The following is a 13,950-nucleotide window of genomic DNA, read 5'->3' on the forward strand; positions in this document are numbered from 1 at the left end:
CCTGCTAGAGAGACAAGCGCATGAACACTGCACCCCTGTGCAAACCAGGAAGGCAGCCCAATCCCAAGAGTCAGTGGTAGAGCTCCCACCCTTTACTAAATGTTTTAGTACCACAGTCATCCTTCTGCTAAGAAGCAATTTCAATAATAAAGAAGAATTTCACTTTGGTTACAAGAGAGCAACAAAACATCTTAAAAACAGATCTAATCCTTATGTGTAAGCATGTAACTATGCTCAGGCACAGAACATAAGAATGATGAACATTAACAAGCATTTTGCCACTACTGTGTCTGAACTTGAGCCTCTTTGGGGTAATAAGGCAAGAGCAGGTCAAACAATCATTCCTGACCCTATAAAAGCTTCTGGGTGAGGCTTGTTCCATGGGCTGATCTACAGGGGGACTCAGCTGCTGGGTTCTCTGGAATAAACTAGGAACTTTAGCCGTGCCCTTGCCCCACCCACTACTTGGCACTGACAAGCCTTTGCGAGTAACTTACTACTGACCAGATTCCCTCACCTCCTGTCTAACTTGAAGCCATGAGCTGCAGCAAGCCTCTGCCCAGCCAACCTCTCCAAATATAGATGTGGGGGTGCTTCATGTACATCTATGTCATTTTAGAATGGCAATGATGAACAGCTTTTTGGTAAGGAGGAATAACTCCACTTTGTTTAAGAAGAAACTGAGCCAGGAGCTACTAAGCAGAAGATGACAAGTTTTGGGTCAGCCAGGGGTGGAGTAAGCAGGAGCAAAACATAGCCATGCTCCACCCACCTTCCCAATGACCCACTTCTGCATACACACAGAGGAACTGGATAGCACAGCTGGTAGAGCACAAGACTCTTAATCTTAAGGTTGTGGGTTCAAGTTCCACATTGGGCAAAAGAATCCTGTATTGTAGGGGGTTGTACTAGATGACCTTTGTGATCCCTTCCAACTCTACAATTCTATGATTCTATTAAGTTTCAGGGAATATCACCTGACCTGTTTGATTGTGAATAGAAATGCACAACATTAATCACTGTGAATGGTAAGGAGTATGAGGGCTCTGGTTTGATCTTTTTAATCATGAGCTTAGAAGGCTGTTTTTTAAACTCATCCCTACTTAGATTTCAGTCATATGCAACCAACCTCTTGGACAGAGACCACAAAAAAGGCATTTTAAAAGTCTATGACTGTTGGCCCACAATGGCTGGTTTCCAACAATCATGGCTGATCACCCTGATCATACCATCAAGCAAGCAAAAGAATCTGGAGTTGTCAGCATATTGCGCATGAAGATTATTTCCTCTCTCCCTGCACCACAAGTGTGCACAGAGTCTTCCCTCAAAAGATGGGCAATAAGGAGGTGGTAGAGAATAGCCTTTCATAATCATATTTTAATCCTAAAACTAAGATGAGACACTTCTATGACAAGAGGTTTCTGCAATAAGATGAGACACTTATGACAAGATTCTGTAATACTGCTGAATATTTATGCAACCCTCTTGAAACTATTGCTCCAACTGTGGAATTGACAGTATACAACCCCCAAACTCAAAGAAGTAGCCGCATGGTAGGGAATCAGGAGATGAAGTGGAGCCTGACTCTAAGCTTTAGAATATTACATCTTCCTCTCTTTTTAAAAACAGCAATTAGGAGTACAAGGGTTAAAAGGAAAAGACACGAGGAGAGACATGCAGTAAGTAGTCTACTGAATCGCTCACAGTAAGAATTACAACTGTTCTTACCCTCCAGTGTTCTGGAAGCATTGGGCATTTTTGCAATTTGTATTTTCTAAAAGTTAATATTTTATTCAAATTTAAATAACACATATTGGATTACTAATATGCATGTAAGTTTATCCTTTCTGGTAAATTAGTGCAAAAATTGCTTCCAATCAAAACAGTTCCGGCAATGGGCCTGACTCAACCAGCTCTTCACCAACCTCCCTCCATAGGTTCTCAAGCAGCCAACATCTATTTGCCAGTCACATGACTTCCATTTCCCTTCCTCTTCTACTCTCCCATCACAAGTCACTACCAGTTACACAAGTTCAGATACAGAAGCAACTAAAAGCCATCATGACCATCAGCTCACAGATGCTTCCTTCTTTAAAAAAAGAAGAAGGAAGAAACCTTTTATATTTCCTGAACTGAAGCACAGTCCTTATCACTTACATAACTGAAAAGGGAAAAACTAAAGAAACCACCTTCACGCTACCCAAATACTGTTCTGTAGCCACACAGGAAGTGGTCTGTACACATAAGAATTTTAAGGATTTTTATCTCATTCATGTAAACCTGTGCATAGCTTCTATCACTCTTCTTTCCCCATTATAGACAACTTCCTTCACACACACAAAAAGAGGCCTCTCAAAAAAGAAGGCATTAAAGTTAACTCAGCTCCAGTGTTCCAACACTAACCAATACCCTTCAGATTTCAATGCAATGGTAGCCACAGTTTTCAATACTGAAACATACAATAGGGTCTTGGTGCATTTAAATGACACATGGACAATTCAGGATCTTTAGGAGCTATTCAGATATGCCTAGATTTGGAAAGAAGTTACTGAATTCTGCCAACACAATAAACATTGTCTAAATTAAAAACCTAGCATTTATATAGTACATTTCAGGATTTATAAGACACGTGCCACCTTTCAAACTAAGAAGCACTTCAAGCCTACCGAAAGAAAATTAAAGTAAACACAATGATTAAAAAGTACCTAAAACACTGAACATTAGTCCGCACACGCTCAAAATACCAGAACAGCAGCATAAAATTAATCCAGTTATAACCACAAATGCCAGGGAGAAAAGGAAACTGGTTAGCAATGGGATGCCTGCAAGTGAAAGGTGCATCTCAAGGTCAACAAATGAGAATACCTTGCTGTGATATCCTCTGCGATCCTACCTTACTAACAAAAAGCAATGCTTCATTCAATGACATAAGACAGGGTGGTCCAACGAGCAGTCTGAGGGAAGCCCTTTTTTTGGTGGCCCTCAGCAACATTTGACACCCTCTCCCAGCCCCGTACCCTGCCAGAGCCTCACGCCACCTTCCTAAAGCCTGAAACCTTGTTTAGCCAGCTTTGGGAGGTCAGCAGGAGAGCTGAGGGTGGGGGCGTCAAATTTTGGCCTTGCTCCTCCTGCCCCCCAATGTGCAACACAGCAGTGTGCAGCCAACAGGTTCCGTGTCAAAGTACCCTTGCGGCCTACTTTGTATGAAAGTTGGGCCGTCATGACCTAAGAGCACGGGGAGGAACATATGTGCTAAAAAAAGGGCAGGTGTCTTGAAAGAACTGCTCAGATAAAGCAGGCAGTATATTCCTATAGAGGGAGATGAGCCTGAAAGACAGGGTTTTCTTGTGGCCACCTAGTGACTAGCTCATGGGCAAGGTGAGCATGATTTGAGAAGAAAGAGACTTGGTAGTTCATACTCTCAGCTACCACAATGAGCCAGCTTTTAGCTCTTTTTAAAGGAACAGGATACTTGGTGTTTGTAATCTAGGGCTTGTTAGAAACTGTAAGCTGTTGCAGTTGCGAGCATGTTGGAAAACTGTACCCTACTGTGCCAGATGAAATGTCTCTGTGCTTCTCATACGCTAGCTAAGAACAGATGATTATAAATCTATAGATGAAATGCTGGCTGTGCCACTGCAATGAAGAAACGAAGTGATGCAAAGAGTAACTTCATGGGTACATCTACCTGCATGTTTTCTAATCAAGCTTTGACATACGGTAATCAACCATACACATAACTGTAACTCAGCGCTTCTGCATTATTAGTAGACTACCCATTTAAAGACCCTACACTATTGTTGCTGCAAAGTAGGCAGTCATTTCATAAATGGGGAAACATAGGAAAGTTCTTCCCAGTCACTGTTCTGCCTTTCGCAGTTCATTACGAGATCCTGCAACCCAGTCTAGTTTGGGCAAATTGCACCCATTTGTCTAGATACCGTAACTTGTCAATTCCATCAGCTAATTTATTTTTAAATAGAAGGAAAGTTCAGCCACTACACAATCCAATATCAAACACCCATTTCCCTGCTATTTGGGGGCAGCACCCATGCAGCTAATTTATTAGAAGACTAAGTAAAAATGCATGGGTATTTTGGAAAATAATAACACCTGCAATTTATAACAGCAATATATGGCAAACCAAAAGCTAAGGTGAAGCCCAATAAAAGTTGGATAGAATGACCATTCACAGAACCCTGTACTTCCTTGGTCAGCATAACCATTGCTATACTTTGAGAAGTTCTTGAAGGACAGTAACACTGGCTCTACTGCTCACTTCCACTTGCACAAAGCCACAAGCAGAGAGTTCTTTGACATCTTCCTCCCCAATTCAAGAGCAAAACTTTGGCAGAGTTCATTTCTTAGTGCCCAATTGCTCTACTCACTCCCTTTTCATTGGATTTTGGCACAGGAGTGAGCAGCTGAAGTACAAAAGAAACTCTGTCACCGGCTGCATTCACATGTGAAAGTAAGCCATAGTTAGTGGATGACTGTGTAAATGGTTCCCACTGTAGTCCTCCTCTAGCGCGACCAACTATGACCCTGGCTTGCCATTAAATTCTAACATGGGGGAGCTATGGTTTGCTGCAAACAAACCACAGTGTGAAGCTAAAGTTTGTTCTTGGTTTTCCCATCATAGTTTGTTTTAGCAAAACAAGTCACAAGCTCACGGTTAGCTGTTCCCACTTGCAAGATAGAGAAGGAGAAATGTGGTAGCAATCTCTGCATTCCTGATATACCGTTACTGAACAGCTGGCACTTGGACTCAAGAAGCATTTTACCTACATTTTATGTAGACACCTAAGGAACATGCATTTATTAATTGCCCTTCCTTCAGAAGGAGTTCAGGGCAATTTTCAGCAAAGGTAAAAACATAAGGCCACAGGGATTGTTAGTATTAGGAAAGAGGAGTTTAAAATGTTATTTGCTTGTGTAAACAGTGGCAGAAGTGGCCAAAGTGAGTAATGAAAGGGGGATTCTTAAAAGCTATGCCAAGGACCAAATAGGAAGCCTCAGAAGGTCAGATTGCAACTCCCCCAAGCTGCCATTTCTTTTATCCTCACTATACTCTTTCATCAAGGCTTTGTCACAGAAATAGTTTTGACAGTTAAAGCAAAAAAAAAAAAAGTTATATACAGGAATCCCAGTTTTGCTGTCGTCTACATGCAGCCACATTCCTTCCACTGCAAATCATGGAAGACTAAACACAAGTTGTTATACAACCAATGCCTGTGGATCACTATCAAACTATTCCAACATCAAAAGGGAGGGGGGAACCTAAGAAATAAATAGTTATATCCAAGATTAAGTGATCAAAGTACACAGCACCAAGAAAAGGAGGAAGTGCTAGCAACAAAGCAGGATGGCTGAAGAGCCATATTATTTGAATTATTTGAACAAAAATGTGCACAGCTGAAATAGAGCCTCACTAATACAGACACAGGGAAATTACCACAGAGTTAGTTGTAGAATAATCTGCTTTCTTATGAAATGAAGCCAATATAGAAAAGTAAATACATAGGATTAAAGTCCTGATGCTTAAATTACTTGTCATACTTCTAATGCCTCACAGAACAGGTACTTTGTAATAGAATACAGGCTACAAGGGATGGGAGTAGCATGTAAATAAACAAGCCCTACTTTCCTTCTGCAAGAGCATTTCTAGGTCTATGTTTAAAGCGATGAGCATGGTACTTAGCAAAGCTGCAATATAAATGGATTTACCTTCAACCCATCGGAAACTCGCTGCATTACCACTTTTACCTCCAGGCTAAAGTTAAGCTATGGCATGAAAACTGCTCTCACGGCCAAAGCTTTTAAAACAAACTACATACCCATGGCTTACATCTCTCACTGACCACCACTAACCCAGCCTTTGCTTTACTGCCAATACCTTCCCTCCCCGTAGAGCACCAGTTCCCTGCAACTGAGCACAACTTCTTCCACTCCCTAACTCTCTACACACAGTGTCACTGCTGCCCCTCCTTCATCCTTCTTATCCAAACTTCACAGTGTCATTCCACGCCCACAAGTATAAGTAGTTTACATCTTTACCTAATGTTATACTCCAAGTTAGCTATGTAACGTGGGCGTTTTGATGTTGACTACATATCCATTTGCTCCTGCAACCTTTCACAGCTGATTCACAGGATCCAAGATGCCATCTAACACAAACATACCTTAAACAGGCTTGTTGCATACTCTTGTACAGCTTTCCACCTCTCTCCAAGCTGTTACTCCCGCTTGGCTGCTCCCTCACACTGCCCCCCCCAATTATTTTCTCTCATCTGCACCCCACACCGAGTTGCCACACTCACATTGTTGCTGCCACAGCTACATCTACCCTCAAACTATTTTTGGGCTCCCTTCACACCTGACAGTACTCCACCCATCCTGGACTCCTCACTTTTCGCTCCCTCTTCTCAAGCTATTCAACACTCTTGGTTTCTTCACCCCTTCTTGCACTGGGGGTTGCCCCCTTAACCAACCCTTCTCTTTTGCACTGAGGACCCCTCATAATTGGCTGGCTCACTGTTGAAGGAAAGCATACATATTGTTACCTCTCTTAAGTTGCCCTCCTCCCTTCTTTTGCTTTTCTTCAAGCAAGGTCCAAGCACACACACACAACCTGGTAGCTTCCATAACCTGCACTAATAGGAAACCTTTCCCCCCTCTGCACCATACCCTCACTTCAAAAGGCCTTCATTTGATTTCTTGGCACTTGTCTCCCTACCTCTGCCTCTCCTCAGCTCCTTCTTCCACCTCATGTCCTTCTCATGTGACACTGCTACCAGGGAGAAAGTGTAGCGCCAGTGTGGTGTAGTGGTTAAGAGCAGTGGACTCGTAATCTGGTGAACCGGGTTCGATTCCCTGCTCCTCCACATGCAGCTGCTGGGTGACCTTGGGCTGGTCACACTTCTCTGAAGTCTCTCAGCCCCACTCACCTCACAGAGTGTTTGTTGTGGGGGAGGAAGGGAAAGGAGAATGTTAGCCGCTTTGAGACTCCTTAGGGTAGTGATATCAAATCCAAATCCAAGGTGGAAAAGAGTCCCCACATCTACCCCTAGGGCAGGGTTTCCCAAACTTGTGTCTCCAGCTGTTTTTGGATTACAATTCCCATCATCCCTGACCACTGGTCTTGCTATCTAGGGATGATGGGAGTTGGGTCTCCAGCTGTTTGTGGACTACAAGTTTGGGAAACCCTGCTCTAGGGACATAGGAAGTTGCCTTATGGAGTCTGGCCATCAGTCCACCTGGCTCAGTAGTGTCCACACTGGCTGACAGCAGCTCTCCAGGGCTTTGGGCAGAGACCCTTTCCCAGCCCAACCTGGAGATGCTTGGGCTTGAAACTGAAACCTTCTGCATGTGAAGTATATGCTCTATCACTGAGCCACCCTTCATTCCCCTTCAGGTTTCCCTTTCACCTGATATTACCTCAGTTCCTACAGCATTAAGGAAGACTTCTATCTGGCACACTCCCCTCCAAATTCTTTAACCCTTTCATCCCACCTGCAGTTCCATCTCACATACGTACCCATCCATTTTTCATCCCTTTCTGTCTCTCTTCTCTTCAACTTCCTTCCTCATCAGTGTACTCCCTTCAATCAGACAGACTCTTCTTTACATTGCGGTGGGAATTCTTCATATCTACCTCCCTATCCTTAAGCTACTCCCCATATTCTTCCAACCTGCATCTCCTCTCAACTTCCCAACAGGTTCCTCTATCACCTGACATTTTCTCACCCTACTGTACTTGGGGAAGATTTCCTTTCATTATATTTTTTTAATCATACTTAGATTTCAAACTATTTCTCAGCCACCTTTCAGTTAGTCTTCCCAAGGACAGCTGACCTTAATGACCTTCTCTATGACAGCTGCAAAATTGTGGAATTCACTCCCCACAGAGGTGCATCTGGTTTCTTCACTATACCATACAACTATCACTGAAGGCTGATGGCACACTTCTCTGTGCTGGCATTTGACACCTGAGATGTGTGTTTTCAGGTCCCACTCTATTCCTGTGGATATACTCGGTTTTAACTATTTGTATTTTAAATTGTTGTAATCCACCCTGTAACCTGTTGGTGAAGGGCAGGCAACAAATTTAACAATAATGTGGAGGATGTTGTTTCTCCTCCACTCTTTCCTTCTCTTAGTACTCTCTCACCCCCAAATTTGTTTTCCCCACCATTATCTCTCTCCCAGTCACACAATTCCTCCTCTCTTCTCCCTCCCTCCCAAGTGACACTTTCCTTTTCAGCTGATGGTATTCACGTATGCTCCCTTCTTCCCTCTAACTACTCACACCACCACCTGGTGTCCCACCCCACTTATGACCCGCACCAGTGGGTCTTTTTTTGGGGGGGGGGTACAAGGGTATGTAGCACCAGCACCGTTTTTCTAAAAGAAAAACACTGGTTAAAAGTGTGGCACTTAATGTAACAACTTCATGGTGAGCACTGGCACCTCTTTTTCTAGAAGAAAAGCACTGACCCCCAACCCATGTCTCTCTGCCTTCCTCCAACTTGCTCCTTTTGCATTAACCCACTTGATCTCATCTCCTAACTCCCAATAGTGTGTGTCTGTCCCTCCTGCCTTTGCAGCCATCCTCTCTCCAATGTTTCCGTCCAGCTAGCCTGCTTCCCCCTCCAATTGCTCATAAATCCAGCAAAGTCCAGGGTTCCCACCCCACATACACCCTGCCGTTTCTCTCTCCCTCTTTTGAGTTTCCCAACTTATTCTCCCACCAGTATGTCCCCTGTGCCTCTCTCCTCCCTGCCTTCCCCATCCTAGCACCCCACCCTGCCCTCACATCATTTGCCCCGCTAACCCCCCCTCCCTAAAGTCCTAGGGTCCCACCCCACACATACCCTTCCCCATTTCCCCTTCTCAACTCCCCCACCAAATGTTCCCCTTATTCTCCCACCCCTCATGCACAACTTCCCCCATTTAAGTCTCTGGCTATCAGCCTCCCCTTCCTTCCTGTCTTCTCACTTGTCATCTTCCCTCTGGCCCTCAGACCCTCCACACACCCCACACCAGGGGGGACAACCTGAATAAAATATTGGTGGGGGGGGAGGCAGGTAAGCCCAGCTCTGAATAATTGAACCCAGGACATGGAATACGCACACTATTTGAATGGCAATGCCCATCAACTTGGGGGGGGGGGCGGCTCAAATATTTTAGCATTGTGTGTGTGTGGAAAGTGACCTCAGACCCTAGCAGTCGGCTCCTATGCAAAAAATCGTCCTGGGGTCCCACCCCATATATTCTTTCCCTCCAGCTGCTCTCCAACCCCCCTTTACTGGAGAAAGGAATAATAATAATAATAATAATAATAATAATAATAATAATAATAACAACAGATGGGGAGGGACAACAGGACTTTTTTGCGCCCGCTTTTTCTACCTGACACTTCTCTCCCCCCCATCTCCGTCGCTTCCCCCTCCCTCCACGTCGTTTCTCCACAGCTGCCTCCTTTCCCCCTCCCGAAGCGCTTCTTTTCTAAACTCCCCTCAGAGTCCGGTTCTCCGCTGCTGCTGCTGCTGCTGCTTTCACTTCCACCCCCTCGGAAGACTTTCCTCCCCGATAATGGGGGGGGGGAGAGAAAGAGGTGCGGGGTCCCCCCCCCATTACTCGGGGGAAGCGCTTCTCTTCCCCCTCAGCTTCTCCTCCACGCCCGACTCTCTTCCTCGCCCCCTCAGGCTTCGTCCCCGCCCGCTGCCACCGACGCCTGAGGGGAAATAAGCAGCTCTCCCCGGTCAAGAGAGCCCGACTCCTCCGGACGGGGAAAAGTTCTTCGGCGCCCTCCGGCCCCGGCAACCCCCGCTGAGCCAACCCCAGCCTGAGCGGGTGAGGGGGGAGAGAAAGGGACGGGGCGACCGGCGCGCTTCAACCCACCTCGCTCGGCTCCTGCTGCCGCCGCTGCCGTCACCGCTTCTCCGCCTGAGGTGCGGTTCCTGCTCCTCTCGTCAGGCGCGGCCAACCGCGTTCGATCGCCTCGGCGCTCGGCTACGCAGCCTGGCCGACCTCGGGGTGAGCCTGGCCTCGTCGCCTTCGCAGTCGTCGGGCTCGCGTCGTCGGCCGTCGGCTCGTTCGGCCTACCCTCCTCGTGGGGGCGGGGAAGGGGGAGGAGCAGGGCCGGCGGAGGGCCAATGAGGATCTAGAACGGACTTCCGCATTCCAGTAGAGGGGAATGGAGAGTTCTTTCCCGTGGGCCGGGCAATAGCGGTTGGTTGCGTTTGAGAGGAGGCTGAGGATGGGCTGGGAAGAATTGAACTGGTTTAGGATTTATTTATTATACTCTCTCTCTCTCTCTGTGTGTATATATATATATATGCACACACTTATATACATACATATACACTCTGTCTCTCTGTATATCCACCCCACGTTTCCTGTAGGGAGCTCAAGGATTATGGTTACCAGATTTTTTTTCAATGAATCCAGTGACCCTTTTTTTTTTAAGCTGAGTAGCGACAGGGACGTGGGTGGCGCTGTGTGTTAAACCATAGAGCCTAGGACTTGCCGATCAGAAGGTTGGCGGTTCGAATTCCCACAATGGGGTGAGCTCCCGTTGCTTGGTCCCTGCTCCTGCCAACCTAGCAGTTCAAAAGCATGTCAAAGTGCAAGTAGATAAATAGGTACCACTCTGGCAGGAAGGTAAATGGCATTTCCGTGCGCTGCTCTGGTTCGCCAGAAGCGGCTTAGTCATGCTGGCCACATGACCTGGAAGCTGTACACCGGCTCCCTCGGCCAATAAAGCAAGATGAGCGCCACAACCCCAGAGTCGGTCACGACTGGAGCTAATGGTCAGGGGCCCCTTTACCTTTACCTAGCAACAGGGAGTCTGTAGTGGGGATGGTGAGGCCCCTGGGTCCAAGCACACATGCATATTATATAAAGGTGCAAAGCCCTTCTTTCACACCCTGTGAAACATAAATGCTCTGAGATTTAAAAAATGGGCAACGGCGCGCCAGCGACTCCTGACCCTCCCCCATCTCCTGCCCCCTTCCCCCTTTGTTTTGACTGATGGGGGAGGCTTGGGAGTCGCTGGCTCTGGGCTGCTGAGCCTGCAGCCACCACGTTTCCCGGAGACAGATTTGCAAATCTGGGGACATTCCGGGGATGGAATTTGTCTGGGAACAAATTTGCAAATCCGGGGACCGTCCCCGGTAACGGGATGTCTAGTAACCCACTCAAAGTGGTGTGCATGGTTATTCCCCGCCTTATTTTATCCTCACAACAGCCCCATGAGGTAAGCTAGGGCAAAAGCTAGTGATTGGCCCAAGGTCACCCAGTGAGTTTCATGGCTGAGTGGGATTTGAAACCTGTCCTCCCAGGTTTTAGTCCAACACTTTAACCACTACACCACACTGGCTCTAATTAAATACTGATGTCCATGGATTCTAGTGCTATGAGAGCCACTTTCTCTATGGCATGCATAATTTTATAAACTTGTATCATGTCCCAACAGACCTTCTGCATGCAAAGCATATGCTCTGCATCAGAGGTTCTTAAGAAAAGAAAGAGCAAGAAATAACTTCTGCCTTTAGGATAGGCACACCTGTTCACCATGGTCTAAAAAGATGATGACAAATATGAAGTGGCCCTTCCAGTTACACCCTCCAAAAGCAGGCTTGTATCCCGGAATATATGTCAATGTCCAATAGCAGGTGTTTCTTCAAAGTCTCAGATAGTGCTCTGTGGCAGAGACAACACAAAGGATAAAATTTTAAATGCCCTCTTCCCCCACCTCTCCCTGTTGTGTTTGCCACCAAACCGCCTCCTGTTGAGGACCTCTAGGACAAGGGCATTGGATGATGAGCTAGAACTTGCTGAACCTGTGATGGAGGCAAGATTTTCTTTGCTAGCAGTTGCTTCCTGCAGCTCCTATTGTATACATGTACATATAAATATAACACAGTAGTAATAATAGTATTTATACCCCACCCATCTCACTGGGTTGTAAGCAAGCTTCTGCATCCAACAGAACACTTCATCAGATTGGGTACTGAGAAAAACTAGATGGTGGGAGGTGAGAAAAAAGCTGGCTTGAAGCCATAATGTTTGCATTGGTAAAAAAATATAATTTTTGTTGCATCATTTCGAAAGGGGAATAGCTATGGGGTTGTCAGGAAGAGTGTGTGCACTTCAGAATCTACTACTGACCCAGTAATTATTTCTGGCAATTATTATCCAGCCCTTAGCTAAAGAGGCTGCCAGAGCAATTCACAAAAATAAGTACTAACATAAAGAGAAAAAGGACCGCAGTCTAAAAAGACGTAGCATACAAGAAATAAAGGGATGGGAGGGAAGAGGAAAAAGCAAGTTCAACCACCTGCCCTTAAAATACGCACATATATTAGGCTTGCCACAAGTCAGAAAAATTCCTGACATGTTTTGGTTTTGGGGCGTAAAAATTGCACCCCAAAGAATTGGCAGAAAACCTGGACATATAGCAACGCTACGGAAAAAGCACCCAAAAGCTTAAAATCACTATTTTGGGGAGAGGTATCCACCTAAAAGCTCAACCATTTGGGTTCCAAGGAAAAAAAACTCAACAACTTTGCACGTGTCAGGAATTTTACTTTTTGAAATATGGCAACCCTAACTTACATGGATCCACACACACACTTCCTTTTAAAAGCAGTCCCTTTAAGAAAGTCTCTGCGGAGAGTGGAAGGGGCGCGCAGGCGGAAGCAGACCCCAGTTGACAGCAATTCCACACATCTATACAATAAGCTGTTCACAAAAGTGGGGTGGGGCCGAGAAGCGAACCTGCAAACGCTTGGCAGCGAGTTGAGTCTAACCCTATATCGGTCTATGGCTGAAGGCGCAGTTCCTCGTGCCTACGGGTAGAAAGGGGGTCCAAACCGCGGAGCGAAACGAACGTCAGTCAAGCCAGCCTCCCGCCAATCCGCCTATTCACCCAGCTCAACCAGGGCCCGGAAGTGGTTCTAGCGCGCCTGCGCGCGGGAGGCGGGGCCGCTCGCGGCTTGTCTGAGGGGGGAGTTAAGAAGAAGAAAAAAGGAGGAGGAGGCGACCGGATCGTCCGCGGTGGCATCGGCGGCGGTCGGTCGGCGTTTTCCCGCTTCGGCCATGAGCGTCGCCGCGCTGGTTTCTCCCGCGCTCCCGCCGGGGCCTCCGGCTTCTGCCGCCGCCGTGCTGCCCGCCGGGACGGGCCCCGCCGCCGCCGCTGCTATCGCCGCCGCCGCCGCAGCTGCAGCCGCCGCAGCCGCCGAGAGCTTCGAGGATGAGGAGCTGGACAGCCCCGCCGACGAGGAGGACGGGGAGCGCAGCGGCCGCGCGCGGGACTCGGACGAGGGTGAGTCGCCTGCCTGCCCGCCCCCCGACCCGCCTTCGCGGAGGCCTCGAGGCGCCGCCGAGCGGGTTTTCCCGGGAGTAACCCGCCCCCCTTTTCTGCTGGGGGCTAATTCCCGAGGTGGGGGAGGAGCGCGCAAGAGTTGAGTCTTGCTCGCGAGTAGGCCCGTTGGAATTCATGCGCGTGGTTCACGGGGGCCCGTGGAGCTCGGCGCCTCTGCTCATGAGGGCAGACTCTGCACTGGTTGCGATGAGACCACCTCACGGCGGGCGCGATCCGTTCTTCTCGGGAGGGAAACCAACTGTCGGGGACTTCCGAGTCACGAAGCACGTGGGCATTGTAGCCACCCGTCCAGTCTTACCTACGAGTAGACCCCATCGAAGTTTACGAGCCAAGTGGCTGACTGACACCTGATCATTGTATGGACAACTGTTCAAAAATTGGTCCCCGAGTCAGATCCCCGGCCTTCCCTCCCTGTCGCTTTTCCCTGATGTGCCTTTAAAAAATGAAAGATCGTAAGCCTTCAAGCAGGGACTGTTTTGTTTTAGTTCATTGATTCCCAAACTCAAAATAATTCCATGCCCTTTTTGAGGATTTAGTCTTACTGGAGTGTCCCTTTTCGG

At 47.2% G+C, this 13,950-nt stretch overlaps 2 protein-coding genes across 3 annotated transcripts in view; one reads left to right on the forward strand and one right to left on the reverse strand.

Annotated features, from left to right (window-relative positions):
* TAOK3 (TAO kinase 3) overlaps nucleotides 1–10,044 on the reverse strand; it is a 119,375-nt gene extending 109,331 nt beyond the window's left edge. For both annotated transcript variants that reach the window (XM_081892290.1, XM_081892288.1), the window contains exon 1: nucleotides 9,904–10,044. The gene's annotated coding sequence lies outside the window, so the exon portion shown is untranslated. The remainder of the gene's footprint in view (nucleotides 1–9,903) is intronic.
* Nucleotides 10,045–12,673: 2,629 nt separating this feature from the next.
* Nucleotides 12,674–13,950, forward strand: part of SUDS3 (SDS3 homolog, SIN3A corepressor complex component) — a 30,821-nt gene continuing 29,544 nt past the window's right edge. Inside the window, exon 1 of the mRNA XM_081892640.1 lies at nucleotides 12,674–13,330. Coding sequence (XP_081748766.1) covers nucleotides 13,105–13,330 — 226 coding nt within the window. The 5' untranslated portion in view covers nucleotides 12,674–13,104. The remainder of the gene's footprint in view (nucleotides 13,331–13,950) is intronic.

The sequence above is a fragment of the Podarcis melisellensis genome (assembly GCF_964234715.1).
Source record: "Podarcis melisellensis genome assembly, chromosome: 16".
Lineage (NCBI taxonomy): Eukaryota > Metazoa > Chordata > Lepidosauria > Squamata > Lacertidae > Podarcis > Podarcis melisellensis.